Source organism: Chenopodium quinoa, unplaced genomic scaffold (genome assembly GCF_001683475.1).
Source record: "Chenopodium quinoa cultivar QQ74 unplaced genomic scaffold, ASM168347v1, whole genome shotgun sequence".
In the NCBI taxonomy this organism is placed as follows: domain Eukaryota; kingdom Viridiplantae; phylum Streptophyta; class Magnoliopsida; order Caryophyllales; family Amaranthaceae; genus Chenopodium; species Chenopodium quinoa.
The window spans coordinates 1,026,565-1,045,411 of NW_018742720.1; the positions used below are offsets into that span (position 1 = coordinate 1,026,565).

At 33.3% G+C, this 18,847-nt stretch overlaps 2 protein-coding genes across 4 annotated transcripts; one reads left to right on the plus strand and one right to left on the minus strand.

Annotated features, from left to right (window-relative positions):
* Positions 1–791: 791 nt before the first annotated feature.
* LOC110723087 lies at positions 792–3,228 on the plus strand. 2 transcript variants are annotated; one of them, XM_021902371.1, is made up of 3 exons: positions 792–840; positions 1,412–2,541; positions 2,643–3,228. In XM_021902371.1, the coding sequence occupies exons 2-3, from the start codon at positions 1,427–1,429 to the stop codon at positions 2,785–2,787; spliced, it is 1,260 nt and encodes a 419-aa protein (XP_021758063.1). In that variant the 5' UTR covers positions 792–840; positions 1,412–1,426; the 3' UTR covers positions 2,788–3,228. The 2 variants fall into 2 exon arrangements, with proteins under 2 accessions (XP_021758063.1, XP_021758064.1); XM_021902372.1 differs by lacking the exon at positions 792–840 and having other exon boundaries at positions 873–2,541.
* A 2,448-nt stretch (positions 3,229–5,676) lies between these two features.
* Positions 5,677–11,879, minus strand: LOC110723088 (probable E3 ubiquitin-protein ligase RZFP34). 2 transcript variants are annotated; one of them, XM_021902374.1, is made up of 11 exons: positions 10,058–11,879; positions 9,438–9,949; positions 9,252–9,339; positions 7,885–7,944; positions 7,748–7,780; positions 7,561–7,638; positions 7,167–7,210; positions 6,732–6,855; positions 6,537–6,628; positions 6,329–6,440; positions 5,677–6,171 (listed from the first exon to the last, which is right to left on the minus strand). In XM_021902374.1, exons 2-11 carry the CDS (start codon positions 9,551–9,553, stop codon positions 6,064–6,066), a joined length of 855 nt encoding a protein of 284 aa, XP_021758066.1. In that variant the 5' UTR covers positions 9,554–9,949; positions 10,058–11,879; the 3' UTR covers positions 5,677–6,063. The 2 variants fall into 2 exon arrangements, with proteins under 2 accessions (XP_021758066.1, XP_021758065.1); XM_021902373.1 differs by having other exon boundaries at positions 9,438–11,879.
* Positions 11,880–18,847: the final 6,968 nt, after the last annotated feature.

Here is an 18,847-nt window from a genome sequence, read left to right on the forward strand (position 1 = left end):
TGTGATAACCCTTAAAATTCATAAATGTATACATTATTCACAAGTCACAATTTAGAAACATTTGATCACCATTTTCTACATTGTTAAAAATTGATTGTTGTTCCATACATTGTAGTGGAAAATGTAAGATAATCCCGTTTTAACATAGAGATTATTTCTAATTCACCTTTGTAAAAATTCATACTAATATTGTATTTGTTTATTTTATTTTTTATTTGAAGTAGTCAATCTAATCTAATCCACAATTTATTAAAAAGTCAAACAAATCAGAATTCACACACAAAAAAAAAAAAAATCCTTGTAGTATAAGTGACGTGGCAAAAGGCAAGAATTTAGTAATTTCCAATTTTATTTATTTATTTATTTTAATAAAAAAAGCACTTTCCAGAAATGATCCTGACCGTCTATGACTACAGAGTCCATCTTTCTTCTCTCCTTTAAATTCACAGTAGAGAGAGAAAAAAAAGAAGAGAGAAAGAAAAGAAAGAGTATTTCAGAAGCTCTCTTTCTCTCTCTTCACTCACTAACTATGCTTCGCTGATTTTGATGCATTTTACAGTAACAAAGAAGAACAATTAGAGAGAGAAATTAGAGAGAGAAAGAGTGGAAGACAAGTCTTTTTTTTGACATTTTTATTTTTTTGCTTCTTTTGTTCATCCTTTGTTTTTTCCCTTTTTTTTTAACACCCTTTAATTTCTTCTCCCAGAAAAATAAATTTCTCCCTCATTTTGGGTTTTTCTTTTCTCCTAATTTTCTTGGGGTTGTTTTGTTTTTTAAAACAATTTTTTGGGTTTATTTTATTATAAAAAACTCAGGAAAATCAATTAATCAAATCAAAAGGTATGTACTCTTCTTTCTCTCTCTTATGATTTTGCTCACTTCACTTTAGCTCATGATTAGAGTTATAATCTTTAGATTAGCAACATTTAATCATCATTTTTGTTTGATTTTGTTTTTTATTTGAACCCCATTTGTTGTATTTAGTGATTTTTAGTGGTACTTTGTATGTTTTTATCTTGATCGGTTGTTGAACTAATGGATGCAGTTGTATGGGTGATTTTCATGTTTTTTCTAGAATTTTTGGGAATATTGGAATTTTTTTTTTCTGGTAATAATTAGTACCTTGGAAAATGTGATAATCTGGACAACAAATTCAATGATCTATTTTTTGTTCTTCATTATGGGTTTTCATCTAATTTTATCTGCATTTGCTTGATTTTTTCTGGGTTTCTCTAATTTTTTCCTCCTATTTTGAGTTCCTAGATTTGCATGTTATTTTCCCCCCCTTTTAATGCTGTTATTTATTTTTGGAATTTTATTTTTCTGGGTTTGACGATATATGTATTGCTTAAGACGAAGTATGAATTTTTTACCCAATTGTTGATATGATTTTCTGTGAATTATTATACAGATTTTGGGAATTTATATGGTAATGTTGAAGAAGAGGAGTAGATCAATTCAGCAAGAACAACAAATAATGGGGGGTCAAATAACATCAGATGGAGGTTCTGAAACTTGTTTACAGTCTGATTTTTTAGGGCAAAGACAAAAGACCAACTCTTTTTTTAATGTTCCTGGTCTATTTGTAGGATTAACCCCAAAAGTTGCTTCAGATTGTGACTCAGTTAGAAGCCCAACTTCACCTCTTGATTTTAAGCTGTTCTGTAATTTGGGCACTTGTTTTAGGTTCCCTAAATCCTCTTTAGAAGTGCACCAAAAGTGTTGGGAATGTCACAAAGTTGGACTTGGAAGCATTGTGGATTCACTTGATGATGATGACAGGAACTTAACTGAGAAGGATAAAGTTATGCCTTCATCTAATAGTAAGACTATACTGTTTGGGTCTCAGATTAGGAGTAAAGGAGCCCCAAACTCGCCCACCAATCGTGTCGATTTTTGTGAGTCGTTGCCCAAGTCTTTGCCGAAAAACTATGCAGTTTTCTCCCATGCTAGGTTGATGAAGCCTTCTAATCTTCAGAAGGGTAGCTCTGATGTTTTATTTGAGATTGGAGGGGACCCTTTAGAGTCTGACCCTTTTGGGAAGATCCAGTCTTTTTCTTTGGATTCTAAGAGGCTAGGGGCAGAGATGTATAGGCTGAAGTCTCGTAATGTAGAGTCGAGGACCAAGCGTTCTTGTTTTGAGAACGAGACAATGGAGAAGAGTTTGAGTTTTGACTGGATTGGAGGAGGTCTGGATGCCGAGAATAAGCTGACTACAGGTCCAATGGCGATTCCTTCTTGCAATGAGATGGCTCGTTCTCTTACCCCTGAAGAGATTGAGCTCTCAGAGGACTATACATGTGTGATTTCACATGGTCCCAATCCCAGAACTACTCATATTTTTGGTGACTTTGTTTTGAAAAGTCACCCCAATGAAATTGATCCTGAAAATAAGAAAGAAAGTTTAGAGACCAAAACGCCTTCTATGGAAAACTGTTTGCAGATATCTGCACCATCACCATACCCTTCGAACGATTTCTTGAGCTGCTGCTACTTTTGCAAGAAGAAGCTGGAAGAGGGTAAAGACATATATATGTATAGGTTCGTCTGAGTACCTTACTTTCAGCTAACCTTCTAGTTGTTGAGTTGTGATTATCCTGTCATTGCAGCATCTCTAAACTGTGTGTTTAACTTTGTTGCAGAGGTGAGAAAGCTTTCTGCAGCTGGGATTGCCGTTTAGAGGAGATCTCCAATGAGGAGGAGCAAGAGAAATCTATCACCGGAGATTCTCCCAAAGCAGAAATTGGTGACGACGTTTTTGAGAAAAGCATGTTCGTTGCTATATAGAGAAATTATTAATTGCTTTCCTTGAAGTCATTATGCCCATGATTGATGAAACTGCCAATGTTTGATCATCTGATAATAAAGAGCTGTGTCTTTTGTATATCTATAAGCAGCCTCGGGTGTTCACTGTATGGCGTGTTAGTAGAACCTTTTGTTGCAATTCATCTCTCATGGTTCTAATGACTCTTTGATAGCTAATCGGCTAGATCCTATAATTTTGACCGTAGTTATTAAAGCCGGGAATGGCTTCTTTTGCCATTTCTGCTTATATCTTCTCCTGGCTTCTCCAGGAACTGTGAAAAACCCAAAAAAAAGAAGTGTTTTTTTGTTCCTTCTTTTTTATTCACCATTTTGAAAGGAGTTGATGTATAAGCCTCCCATATGGACAAATTATTGAGATTATTATATAGTATTTTGGATATAAACCTTGATCATTTTGCTGGATATGATTCATATATAATTACAGATTGTTGCTTGACGCACATTATCATGAATATCATATCTTATATCTTTGTCTCACGGTTGAGGCCTCGTGTGAATGTCCCAGGAATTGCATATCTGCATCTTATTAACAGAGATGCATAACATAGGGCTTCAGCTAGTAAATCCGGTTGTTTTCCGAGCAGCCTTCAGATCTAACTGGTTTTCAGTTTCTGTTTTCCCAGTTATTACAGCTTTTGGTTTCAAAGATTGTGTTCATGACCCTAATTCTTCGATGACCAGGTTTACTCGATAGTTTAGTCTCCATTAGCATATACATGTAATGTTGCGTTACACCCGGTCCATAGCTGAAGAAAAGAAGTAGCTTGCTAAAGACTTGATCAAAAACTGCATCAGCAAAGGGTTGTTGAGAGATTCTTATTACCCAACCCTGTATTTTTCATTAATTTCAAATCAATCTTTTTCTTGTTGTTGAATTATTTGCTTTACACTTTATTTGATACAAAAGTTGAGCAAATTTAAGATTTTTCTTGGCATTTTTAGTGTAGGTGGGGGAATCAGGGTAGTACAGTTTGTCAGTTGTGAATTAATATGTATGACAGAAAATGCATACTTTCATGACCATGCAATTCATTGTAAAATCTAGGACATAAAATATTGATGCAATTTGCAATGATTCTCACTTCTTTAACACTAAGCTGTAGCAGAAGCTTATAGTAGTAGACAGTGTTTCCCACTCATTTTGTAGTTTTCCCAGGTTAGTAATGTCTGATCAAGGTTAACACTTAACACATAACACTATTTGGTAACGATATCGAGATGATAAACAACCGTTTAGAAGTCGTATTACCATCAACCAAGAGATTCTTAGAGCAAAATTACATACATAATAATTACTATTACTGCATTTGGTATCGTCTATCTAATTAACTATCCTTGTTCGTTGAAGAACTGTTTAAAAGTATTGTCATGAACATTGAGACTTTCCGAGCAAAACTACATTCAAAGCCATTACTAGTACTGCATTTACTATCGCAATTCTATTTGATGTTTCTTGTTTGTTGAGGATACAACCATTTAGATGTCGTATTACTATGAACATTAAGATATTCCGAGCAAAATTACATACAAAACCATTACTACTAGTGCATTTATTATGCCTACTTAATTGACCATCCTTGTTGAAAAACTGTATATAAGTTTTACCACGGACATTGAGATTTTCCAAACAAAACTAAATAAATCATTATTATTATTGCCTATCTAACTGACCATCCTTATTCGTTCAAGTTAAACTACGGAGTACCATTTAGAAGTCATATTACTATGAACATTAAGATTTTCTAAGCAAAATCATATCGAAAATCATTATTAATACTACATATATTATTTTCTATCTAACTGACCATCCTTGTTCATTGAAGGATCAGTGTATTGGTTATTGTCCACATCATCTCCTCTCCCCTTTGAGATTTATTAAACAAAATTACGTATGAAGGCATTACTATGAACATCAAAATGTTTTAGTATGGACTATGGAGTACTAAACAATGGAAAAACAAAATTTCTACTCTTTAAAATATAATAGAGAAAATTAGTCATAAGCTCATAACGTCAGTAATAGAACCTTGTTATAGGGAATTTCCTGTAGTTTGGGCTTCACGTGCAACCTCGTTCTATGTTTTGCAAGTCTTGCAACATATATTTTTTTTTTATATATATTTTTTTAATAATATAAGATGGTCCGTCGTATGCTAAATGTATGCATTTAAACAGAATTTTTTTTTTGAAAAAAAATTATTTATTTATTTTATATAAATTTAAACAGAGTTACCTTTGACAATCACAATAAATACTACCTCCGTTACATATTAGTTGCAACTTTGGAATATTTTATCTCTTACAAATAATACCCAAAGTTGCAACTAATATGTAACAGAGGTAGTAATTTCTTGGTAAAATGCTGTTTTCACTTTACCCCCAAAAAATATAAAAAAAATAAAAATAAATTGTTGGTGACATACTGACATTTAGTAGCAGTAGTTTTCTTTTCTTGTAAAGGGGTGTTTTCTTAACTTGTAAGTGTTCTATTTTTCTTCTAAAGATTTGAGACAAGCATATTTGTGTGTTACAAGCAATTTATAGAGGTGAGATTATGACATGAAACCATATAAGTTCAGCAAGCATGCCCTCAAAAATAAGTTCACATTTTCGACACAGGTTTCTTTGTTAAAACGCGATCAAAGTTAATCATTAGTTAACTTCTGTAAAATGATCTAATCTTGGTGTTTTGGATTAATTCTTTCTCCATGAACCAACCACCTTTTAATCATGTGAGAGGTGTTGCAGAAAAGAGCAGTAAGAAGTACTATGTTTGTTCAGATGTACTAGTAAATAGATGGCACCCTCTGTCTGAGGTGTTTTTCGGTGTATTTTCCAAAAGCAACCAGATGAAAGTATTTCTCAGGCGAAATTTTAACTGAGACAATTTCTCTATATTATGATTTTAAAGATTTAAGTTCAATCCAAGGAGATAGTAAACCTGAAATCAAAGCAAATTGAGCTCAACAGTATCTGGAGCTCTGCTGTATACAAGATACAACACATTGAATCATACAAAAGACCAGACATAAACTTAAATAATACAGTTTGTACTAGGCGGAAGGTGACAAAATTGCAGCTACTCGAAGGCCTCAACCGAGCTTTGGTCAAATAGTTCGCGAAGTTCCCATTCCAAACATCAATCATGCACCCAGTTGAGTCCGGAGTCAAACAAGGGGTTAAGGCGCTGATAAATCCATCGGAAGAAATCATATGGTACTCAACAAAAGCCACATTTTAACCTAATTGACGAGAGTTGTAAGATTTACAGTTCGGGCACTTTTGAGCCACGATATGGTACTGAACGCAAGATTTTGACCCACAGTCATTGCAAAGAATAGAGACCTGCATAAGAAATTTATGGTTAGCTATTAGAGAAGCAAATCTTGAACCTAACAAATTCGTACGGTAACCAGGAAAAGATATGCTTCTAAATCAGGATTAAGTCATATCTTCCAGGCTGCCACATGATTATAGGTAGCAAAGACAACTAATTACTCACCATCTTATTCTGGTAAGGTTCTGGCATTGGAGTTGCGGCAATTTCCATGTCAAATTTCTCCCACACCTTAGACATGTCACAAACCGATTTTGAGCATAGGGGGCAAGCATACCTGCAAGATGAAATCATACAATGGTCCATTTAACAGGCCATTCCATACAAACTGCAATTACACAAATACGTAAAGCATTGGAACCAAAAAACTCACTGATAGTGCTCCTTCATTTCATCCAAGCAGTTTTTGTGGATTGTGTGTCCACATGGCAATACAGTGATATCATATCTGGACTCAAACAAATACTGAAACCAGAATAATATTAATATATTATTAGCTTCCGAGTAATTCATATAACGCAAATAACTCCATAAAAGTGCTAGAAAACAGGTGGTCCATATACCATACCTCAAAGCACACGGGACAGTCATGATGCATTGCCCCCTCTACACAAGGATGGCTATTTTTCAAGACCTTGGAGTAGCAGCAACCGCATTTGTAACAGTGAAAGAAATTTTCTCGTCCTCCAATTCTGTACAAAGTCAAAACTTGTTATAAGCCTGCTCAAGACAATCATCACAGTGCATACAAGTAACACCAGGGGCATTAATAACAATGCTCCTAATGATATATAAATGGGAACTAATCATCACATTTCCCAATGGCATTGAGATTTCTGAGATCTTTAAAGAGTTTGAGTGATGTAAGATAATAAGAGATCAATCAATGTGAGACATTTCAAATTGGAAAGGGGAACAAATTAAGTAGGGACGGAATGAGTAAAGCAAGCTATGGAACTAATATTCAGCAAAGAATGCAAATCTATATCAATTAAACTCATACCTGCAGATTCCACACCCTTCACAGTGGTACTGCTTCTTACATACCTGCAAAATCACCAAAACTATGAGTTACGGAAACACATTACAGGGCTAAAGTGGCAAATCTCTATCACATATAGTTTCCATTTATTAAACTGAGACCATAGCTTGAAATCATCCACACTCATACAGCTCCTTGTTTTCGACTGTATTAATTATAACATACAATCTTTCTATGGCTTCTTAAAATCCAGCTTCAAATGTTTAACATATTACAATTTGTAGTTATTGATTCAGCTTGACTTGAAACTTGAAAGCAAAGATTTATGCTATCCAAATTACACGACAAAGAATTTTGTGAAAGATATTCTGCAGAAGCGCAGAAGCCTGGTACTCTGAAGAAAAAAGCTACTTACATCATCATCATATAGCTTGCATGTCTCGCAAAAATATTTTCCCATGCAAACACCACAATTGATACACACTTGTTGAACCTAGATAGACATCATCCAACAACATTAAAATCCAATCAAAGTCAACATCTTGAACCATTAGAGGCTTCACAATTGGGCCAGAAACTCAAAAATTAGAGATCAGACAAACCTCTTGTTCAGTACCACAAAGAGAGCAGATCACCTATGTAAACATAGTAGGAAGACAAGGTCAGTCAATAAAACATTGAATAACAACACTAACTCAAATATGAACTCCTATTAGCATACATTTTCATAAACCTTTACCTGCTGAACTTGACGTCGAGGAATGTCATGCCTCTTTGTCTTTTCAAGCTTGATGCTGTTCTGCATATCAATAAGACATAAGAATAAGTCAAGCAAAACAGGGAGAAAAATAAATGCCTCAGCTCGGTATATTGTTCTGCATATCAATAGGATATATGTAAAATCATGCAAAATAGGAAACAGTTGACGGGGTAGTCCGGAATCCTGGCTAGGTGCTGTGGTCAAAGTTCATAAACACACAATGAAAATTATCCTTGCAGACTTCATAAACTCAAATAACAATAAGATACTTGTATTTACATCCATCCCAATATTAACTTCACACTTGACATAGAGATTAAGAATAAGTATAACAAATATTTTGGAAGTAGAAAGAGAAATGTACAATAAAGTGTTATGAGAGAGAAAAAGCATTGATGGATCAAAGAGAGAAACAGGAAGAATACTCCATAACAATTGATATTGAAATTTACATTACATGGTGGAAATTACTTTAATAGACAGCCACAATAGTAAAATTTTGTAAGGGAAGTCTGGTGCCAATTTCTCTTTTCCATCACAAATTTGAAATTTCTATAAAAACCATAGCCACTTTAGAAGCAGAGAAAACCATATATTTGAGAATTAAGTTCCACCATATAAAATGGCATGGAAATTTGAAAAGGACATAGTATTAACTTATTATTAAAAAAATAAAAAAAAAATAAAAATAAAAAAACCATTTATTACAGCCTACCACAAGGTTCCTATGTGTTATGGTGAGTATTTACCTACAAGACGAAACAAGATGCTTTCTATAAACATCAAATAGAAGTGATAGAACCCTGCCTAATCAGAAAGTACCTCCCTGACTAATGGAAAAGGGTGCCAATAAGGCTATAACTCAGGTAAAGGTCAAAATATCAGCCTACACTTCAAGATTCAATAGCAAATCACAACCAAGAGAAATGAGGCAAGCTAGCATATGCCAAATTATGCAAAGCTCATTAAATTAACCTAACGTTAGTTTCTGTCAGTGTAAAATGTGATGAAACACAGGCTATATATTCATCAAGAACCAAAATTAGAGTGAGAGAACAAGCTCTAATTAATAACTCCAAGAAACTACCAATCTTCCTAGTAGGAAAGGTCATTCACCAATTTAAAACATTGTTGAATGTAAATTAGCTTTGGAAGTGTATGCCTACAGGTCACAAACCCATCAGCAATTCAATCTCAAGGAAGAAATAAGGGTGACAATATAACAGGTGTGGATTGTGGAATATGTAATCATGGGTGGCTATAAAATGCATCCCCAAATATCCTACCAAGGCATAATATTGAAAACTAAAAAGCTACACAATCAATATATAATATCATTGTCTTACCATCGCTTCATTATGACAATGGCGGCAGTCAAACACCTCATTACAACAAGGTGCTCTAATTCGACATCTTCGCCGATAATGCTGACATCTGCAATGAAAATATATCACTGTAATGGACTAGAGATTTTGTCTAACGGGAAACTAGATTAAAGGGCCCCTGAGAACAATAAATAGCACATTACATACCCATACTCCATGTAGCCCCTATCTAGCACAGTGTCTGCACAATAGGAGGCATCCGCAGAGACTTTTCTGTCTGAGTGCGACTTCATAGACTCGTACTCCTTCATGATTGCTCCCATGATGAATCTTAGAGTCACTAAGCTGCTTAAAGCAAGCTAAAATACCTGCATTGAGAGTATCATTTAGGACTAATCCTACAACCCAAAAAGGCACACTAAGCATCCAAGGCACCCAGGTAAATATCCTTGATTTCTTCTACACTGCTGCAGAGCAATGACATCAGCAAGAAGATAATTGAAGCAAGGCTGCACAGCTCCAATCGTCACAACTGCCAGAAGAGAGCAGATCAAAAAAGAAGATCTAAATATATCCCACTACAAACTAGAATATACAGCAATCAGGAACTCCACAGCTTCTTGGTTTTGTAGAAATCAACAGTGATGCAAGATCTCTTGATGCCTTGAAGGTCCAAAACGAGTCCAACTAAATTGGAGATGAACAATACAAGCCTCAACCTATGGTAAGAGCAGTAGATCACACAAATCAATTCTCGTCTAAAACGAAACAACCATACAGGGAGAATGTGTGAGAGTTGTGTGTTGATGGTCCATCAACATGCCTACCTTGATTCATGACTTCCGATGAAAACACCTTTAAGTTCCTTAAATTACCCTGATTACTAATACTTGATCTTCATGAACTCCACTTTTTGGAAATTGGAACAATAATCTATTACATATCATGCAATATCGGGGCCTCCTCTATTTTCATCCCTAGGGCAGAAATTTAAAACCTAACAGAAACTACTTGAGTAGCCTGCACCCTAATGTGATATAATTCAGCTTGTCGCCCCATGCTCCGAAGTACCTTCTGTGAGACCATTCTGACAATTGGTATTCAGTTGCCTAGGGATTTAAGAGTCCTTCAAAGGCATCAAAACACAGCGTATTCTAAGTCTTTCTAATGGTTCAAGACTTTTAGATAAAGTACCAAAGAATCCTCGGCCATTGACGGGTGAAAATTATATCCAGAAATGGTACGGCAGGGTCAAAAGCCAGACTAACAAAAGACTCAGATTAATAACCTACAAAGTAAAGACAAACAACAGACGGTGCTTCAAAGTATACGAGAGACTGATGACTGCAGAAGGTGACTTGAAGAGTTATAGGGAAATGGCCTTATGGGTTATTTCTCAAGAGCCCTGAAATCTTACTGTACAAAGTTAAATGCCTTATATTCACATAATCAGGCGAAATCCTACAGTATCACCTGAAGTTAGCAATCCTTTCCAATCTAAAATCAGAGTTACGCATCGTGGTTACACAGCCTGTAAGTCCAACAGCCAATGATAGAATTGCAGCTTCATAGTTCTTATGAAACTGAGCAGAGACACTATGGTTATATCTCACAGACAGTGTAATTTGTCTCTCATGAACTCACTCATTTTACAATACGAAATCGAAGAATCTATCCAACATACGCAATCAAAACCCGCTGTAACTACGATTAGAAACCCCATTTGGCATTTGAACCATCCCTCAACGATTTTCACCCCCTCCTCCCAAAACCCTCCACCAATATACATCAGAGGAGAGTTCATCACATCTACAAACATGGAAGAAAGGCCATCCATGTCTCACATACGACGAACAATAAATTGGGCATGCCAATTGTATAATACACATCACAATAGCATGCACAATAGGAAGTTTATACAGTATTAAACAAAAGCTTCAATTACTAATGGAGCTGCAGCCATTTCAAATGCTTACATAATAAATAATTGCAGATAAGCAGATCAACAAAAAGAAAATCACAGCAAAAGCAAACACCAACAAATTAAATAAATTTAACCCATCAATAAAAAGACAATCAACACAATATAAAGTTATAATTCACAAACCTAAGCTAAAATATTCATCTTTATGTCTTAATTAAGCAACCCTAATTTCCAGAAAGCAATCATAATAACCAAATTAATTCCATATATTGTCATTAACAAACCCTAAATCACGCTATTTCCTAGCACAAACTGTTTCCCACAACTTGTAATCTTCTGTATAATCCAAAACCTAAAAATTTCAATAATTTATCATATAGAACTAAATCCTAATAAAAAAATCAATCTTTGATCAAAAACCACTAAACCTACCTTTTCTCAGCTAATTCAAGCACAAATCAAACCCCAATTCGATTCAATCAGATGGGAAATTAAAGCAACGATTAAATATTCAAATTAAGCAAAGATTAAAAGAACCAGCTAAAATTATGATTATAACGACGAACTTTCGTAGGTTGATTAGGGTTTTTTCCGATGACGATCGTTGAATCTGAAGACTGATAAAGCCGAAATTAATGAATTTTGCTCCCTTTTAATTGCGAAATCGAAGTTTCTTCTTAATTAAGAGAGAGAAAACATGAGTTGAGAAGAAATGATGAGAGAGAAAATTTTGAATGAGCAGAATTTATAGAAGATTGGTTTAGTTCCAGATGCTTCGATTTCGTGCACTCAATATCCACTAATTTTTGGTAATTTTTTTTTGAGATATTTTTATTGGATTACTAATTTACTTCCATTGGATAGAAAAAATATCTTGCATTTTTAGCCTTTATAATTCCAATAATATGATTTGACGTATTTAAATTAGTAACAATCTCTTAAATTAAAACTCTCGTTCTATGTAATACTGTATTTTTTATGGAATTACTAGTATGTAATTCACATATCATATTAGTATAGAGTTTAGATGTGTATGGTTATTAATGTTATAGATGTGTATGGTTTTGATTAGACTTATAAATATGTAAGTATTTTTGTGACAATTGTGATCAAAGTTCTTACATATATCAATAATTTTGTGAACAAGTAGGTCACGTACAAAAAAATTTGCAACCTTGTTAAGTTCGACTATTATATTGCTTCGACTAGCTTATAATCATGACCAACTATGCAATTCATCAACAAGTTTGGTTTATTTATGTACTACAAATATATAAGTAGGACAAGATTATGTAAAATGAAAGATTTGTCTTACACAAATATTATAAAATATTTTTTTAAGAGATATGAACATTAGTTTAAAATTGTCCAGATAAGAGAATCGGTATCTTACTATAGTGGAACTTTATCGCAAGCTATCAAGACAACATTACTAAATACAAAATATTTATCAATAAAGTACAAGTTAGATTGACGTACATGCATCACGAAAAACTTGAAATACAATCATTTTCTCCTAAGTATTTTGAAGATTAGAACTCTATGACTCATATAAGAACTCTACGACTCACATAGCAATAGGTAGTCTATGTTCCCATTATTGCCACAAAAATAAACAATTCATGTCATGAATGAAATTTTTTAAAGTGTGGTTACAATTATTCGTGCTTAAACTCAACTGGATAACGATCCAAGGGCTTAGATTCACCAAATTCAAGACTATCAGACCACTAAGATCTTGCCACGTCAATGCCGGTCTTTTTTAATATTAATTTTATTAGTGGTTTGAACACGTTAGTTTAGTTTAGAGATCATAAGTATTGAAAAAAGACCTGAGAAAGCTAAGTAACGTGGAATGCTTATCCATAACAACATCAAACAATTTGTAAACTTCAGATTTGCCGCCGTGTGTTCATCGTCACGCAATTATAAGACATGCATGGTAGTTAGCTAGTTAAATTACCAAGTACTTTGTATTATTAGATTGGTGAGTCAATTAGGCAACTAATTACGAAGTATTAATTAGTCCACATGAACCATCCCCATAGCTAAAGGACGGATCTACTACTTCGCCGTACATAAGGTACAACCGGTTGCTTAACTGTTGCTCATTGCTTGAATAATTAATTATGATTAGTTTTATTTGATCTTACGAGTATCACTTAATTATCACCTGACAAATTTTCTCAATTTGTAAGGAAGAATTTTTTGCAGAATGAGCAAGTTGTGATAAATGGTTGTAGATTGGAAAATATAATCGGTTGTAGCAAATTAATTAAAAAAAAATTAAGGTTTATCCTAAACACTTTAATTAAAAAATACTGTGTAAATTACACCGTTAATTAATTTTATTCATGGTTAATTAAACCTAATCAGAGATACATAATACCATTCAAATAAAAAATAATCGTGTTTAATAAATTACATTAATTCCAGTAAGTCAAGTTAACAAACACACCTTAAATTCATATTATGTAAAGAGATTGTTGAATATAATTATATAACAAATTGTATCTATGGTCTGTTGACTATTGGCTAGCCTAATTTGTGGACACCCTAATTTATATAGACGTGTCTTTTAACTAGGTCATGACAAGTCGATCATCACTTTTAAAAGTTGTGTTACTTTGGTGGAAGATTTATCCCAAGTGTTTATATGATTGTAACAACTTTTTAAAAGATCTAAAGTAGCACTAGAAAACAACCACCTCAAATAGAATAGATGTTAAATTATTAATTCCTATGTTATCTTCTCACTATGTGTAAGTAATTTATGCTGAGCTAGATCTAAATGATTTGTTTTGATTGTCAATTTATAATTTGACTCCATCAATCCATCTTTCTACATCAAGATTTCTTGTTTTGAGAAATGGTTTTTCCTAATTATATCAATATTTATTCTTTGATAGGGCCTAATGTCAATTTTATTAATGACCAACCAATAAAGGATTAAAATTCTAATGACAAATTTTAATGTTAGAAGCCAATTTGGAAATTTTAATAATTTATCGAGTACAATAATAATTCTATGTTGATAAAGGTTCGCTAAATTTGAATTATTTGATATGCAATCATCCATGAACCTTCATAAACACCAAAACAAAGAAGAGTTTGTACGCAATTTTAATTTTTGACCAAAGAGAAAATAGTCAATCAATATTTATTAACCAAAATATATGAGACTTGTTATAATCACAAAGAGTTTTGCCAATCATAATAATGATATTATGAATAATATTTTCCAAGTATACTCTGTAGGTTGCTAATTAATTTCATAATCATGCATTTTTCATCATTATTGTATAATACTCCGTATGAAGTAGCTAGTAGTTTTCAATTCTTCTAACCTTTCTACGTGTACTTTTTAGTTGCTACCTTTAGATTATCTTAAACATCTTTCTCTTTTTCCTATTTTGTAACCAACAATGATAACAACAAGTAAATAATTCATTAATTCAAAAGACCAATGCCTTCTAAAACCAACGTTTAGTGAACGTGTTGGATCCTAAACAAGAATTAGCTTAAAGCTTTGTGATAAGCCAAGCATCAAATATTAAGAGATACAAAGTGCAAATTCTTAGGGAAAGTAGGCCAAATTCTAATTAATTCAACTTGATGACCTTCATTATAGAAGAGATAGATTATATCGTACATTAGATTTAAGCCTTCTAGTAATAGCTCTTCATGGCAAGGAGTTAATCTGACTAGGCACGATTCACTTTACGATATCACTATCTGTCATCACAATGTCCACAACCCAACACGCATTGTGTCTACTCTATACCGGCAAAACCATGCCCAAATGCCCATAGCATTGCAAAGATTGAAGTATTTTACTCCGCATTTAACATAGAAATCATAATTAATTAAGGAATAGATCGCAAGGTACGTAGTAATGTAGTATTAAAGATTCATGTAGTTATTATTTTTTTTTTTCAAGTAAAAAGAACATTGTTATTGTCATATTGTGCAATCGACCTAAATTTGTTTAACTGTAGAAAAAATTTCCAAGCGGAAACATGATTGTGCGTCCGTGACTTCCTCGAAATAGGAAACTAAAAAGTTGGTCATCTACTTTAATTAAAGAACAAAACAAACATTATTCTTTGAATCTTTTGGTCACGGGTTTTTGTAATCACTAAATCACGACTACACACCTAACACCTTCACGTAAAAACAACTCACACTTGCAATAAAAGTATACCAAATATTTTGATTTTTGACACATTGTATACTGGTTATGTCCCTTTTTATTAGGAAAACCTATTTTTTTTAGCTAAGATGAAGGACCCTATCGAACTGTCAGCTCGGCTCCACAGATCATCGCTTGAGAGTAAAGGGGGAAGGTAAGAGAATCCCCCTACTCCCAAACATTTTGTAATTAGTGGGGCTCGAACTCATGACCTTAGAGTTACAAGGTGAATTCCCCACCAACTCCATAAGAGGAAAACTTAGGGCTGATTTAATTAAGTGAGCTGAATTGAATTGATTGGATTGGATTGAATTGAATAGAGCTGAAATGAATATTTTATGAGAGAACGAAATTAGAAACTGAACTGATTAGAGCTGAATTGCTTGAACTGAACTGAACTAAAACTAAGCTGAAAAGAATAGACACTTTGAGTAACCAAATTAAACAAATAGTGAATGTGATAAATAGTAAATTGGCAGACTGGTATGATTATTTAAAGATCAAGGCAAATTCAAATGGATAACTCAAAAAAGAGAAGTAGGGCTAAATAAATTTATAAGGATGAGGGATTACTCCTATTGATATACTTTCTCCGTTCTTTTTTACTTGACCCGCTTTGACTTCTACACTATTCACCACCCTTCCTTTGACCGTCTTTTATGAATAATATATAAGGAAAAACATATTTATGTGGGATCTTTCTGAATTCGTCTCAGTGAATACTAACATCATATATAAATTTTATAATTTTTACTTATGAGAATTAAAGTTGTTGATCGAAGTTTTGCATCGGCAAGCGTGATAAAAGAAACAGGTCAAGTAAAAAAGAATAGAAAGTACATATGATTTGGGATGAAACCTCGTTAAACTTGTAAAGCGGACTCTTTCTTCCTGACGAGTGCATCCAGACGCAATGGCGGATCTTGGCCGAAAACATTAGAGGGGCCGGAATTTAAATATTTAACCTCTTCCTCAAAACTTAATCACCATGTCCCAATATTATATAAGTAAATATAGGTTACTTTAGTTCATAAACTAATTAATTACATAATTTATGGGAGGCCAGGCCCCGAATGGCCTCGGTGGAAGATCCCCTCTGTTTAGACGGCCAGACCCTTGTAATTTACAAGTGTTTAATAAATGTTTGTTATTTGAACCTCGTTATTTGTAGAATATTAGTATTTGTGAAATGACGCAAAAACTTTAGTGCGATTGCCAATTGCCCATACATTCATACTCACATTTTCACCAACTATTCTTACGTGTGGTGGGTTTTATTTAAGGAATCCAACAACGTATGCAAATAATTATTCATCATGGAGGTTAGGTCTCACCGTCACATACACAATTAGATACAACTATACAAGTATTAAACATTTATCCACGTTTGCTTGAAAACACATGTTCCTTCTCCGACAATAATACAACTACTACAACAAACCTCGGATTACATCTGATAGAACAATGTATACTACAAGAGGGGGGGTGAATTGTAGTGTATGTAGACTATGGTAAATTTTGCGGAATTAAATCTACTACTAAGAGAAAAGACACTGAAATAGGCAATGAATAAATTCACTATGTAAAAATGATTTACAATCACTAATACGTTGCCTAGACTCAAGTTCCGTGAGGAACTCAAGTTACCCAACTGTGATCCCTCAATCACAGTTTCTCACACTTTGTGATTCTACTCCGAATCACTTGTACAGTGTAAACAACTCTCTCAAGTCTCACACTTTACAACTCTCACAACCCAAACCCAATTACACAATGATTACAAGTATTTCCTAAAGAACTTAAGAGACTAAGGATGGAAGGAACTTCTCTTTTAAACACTTTGAAACTCTATGCTCAGAATACTTAAGATTATTTTTCCACGCTTTCAAAACTTAACGTTGATCTGTTTTTATAAGGAGTTAAACCAAGCTTCCATCAAGTTCCCACTTCCCCCTTAATCCCACGTTCTCTTTGACTGAGAAGTTGGGATGTAGGCAGAGGAAATTTAGGAACATGATTTCCCTAGCTTGACTCCCAAGTTCAACGTTCTCCTTAATTTAAGCAGCCAATATTTACCAAGTTAAAAATCAGTTAAAGACTTATTCAAAAGATAATTATTATTTATTAAAAAAAGATAATTATTTATTTATTAATTAAAACATAAATAATTAATTAATTTAAAACTTATCTTTTTAAATTAATGAATTATTTATTTATTTATAAAATCTTTTTAAATCTTTTTCAAAACTAATTTTTATCACTTCCTTAAATTAAGGGTTTTTGAAAACCGTTTTAAAACTTTCGTTTAAAACTTTCTGAGTCATTCGTCAAGTTCCTTCAGGTTCAGGAACTTCAGGTTCCTTCAGGAACTTCGAGTTTCTTCTTAATTCCTTCCAACACTTTTGTTTCTTAAGTTCGTACACTGAGTAACTAAGAATATAGAGTTGTGAGGACATCTTGAAAGCTTGCATTCATCATCAAGTCTTCCAAACTCTGTTGTTCCTACTCCGGAACATTTAACTTCAAACCTGAATCTTCTGTTTTAACCAAGACTCATAAACGTCGTTAGTCAAAGTTTGTTTTATGTAGGTCAATCATCAAAATATAAGGTGGTCAATTCAACAACATCGATATTTCATCATGTGCTAGTGTAACACCACATATTCCATGTCATCGACGAATATAATAATGCACAAATAATTTTGTAGTATGAGAAGGTTTTTTACTTATTATATGCATGCATATATATATGCATGCTTTATCATTAGGCGCTTGATTAAAAAATGATGGAAATTAATTACGTATGTAGAAATTACGTTGTTAATGACACTTGAATAAGTTGATTACACAAGAACTCCGAACATAAACTTACTATGGCACTACCCAATCCAACGTTGAATTCTTACACTTTTCCAGTATTTTAAGAGACTACAAGAATCCCCAAAATATAATACTTCGTACGAAGTATAAAAAATAAGTAAGAAAAATACAAAATAGTTTTAAAATAATGGAGCATAATAAAATAAGCACATTAACTAAGAAAAGTGTTGTTATGGAGCTAAGTTATTCAAGTAGTTCCTCTGGCAAACTCCAGAGCAAGATTTAACACACCCTTCTACTTCTTTTCCACCTGCAATTGTCAATTTAAATACAATTTGGTCACAAAATAATTACTCGTACAATATAATGCATGATAATAAAAATAATTACAAAAATGTTGAAAATTATAAAATAATAATGTAGTACCCTTAAACCAAAATCATCATATTTTACAAAAAATAACTAGTAACTACAAAGTGTTTGTATTAGGAAAATGCCGCTTTACATTTTTTTAGGACAATCGGCGTTTAGGCAGGAATACCCAAGAGAGAAAAACTCAATAATCTAATATAATACATATTACTTTATAATACAGTGATCTAAAAAGCCTGATGTATATAAAAAGTTAAAAACATATATCTATGTGCGTACCTGGTTTTTTTATGGTACTAATGTTGGTGC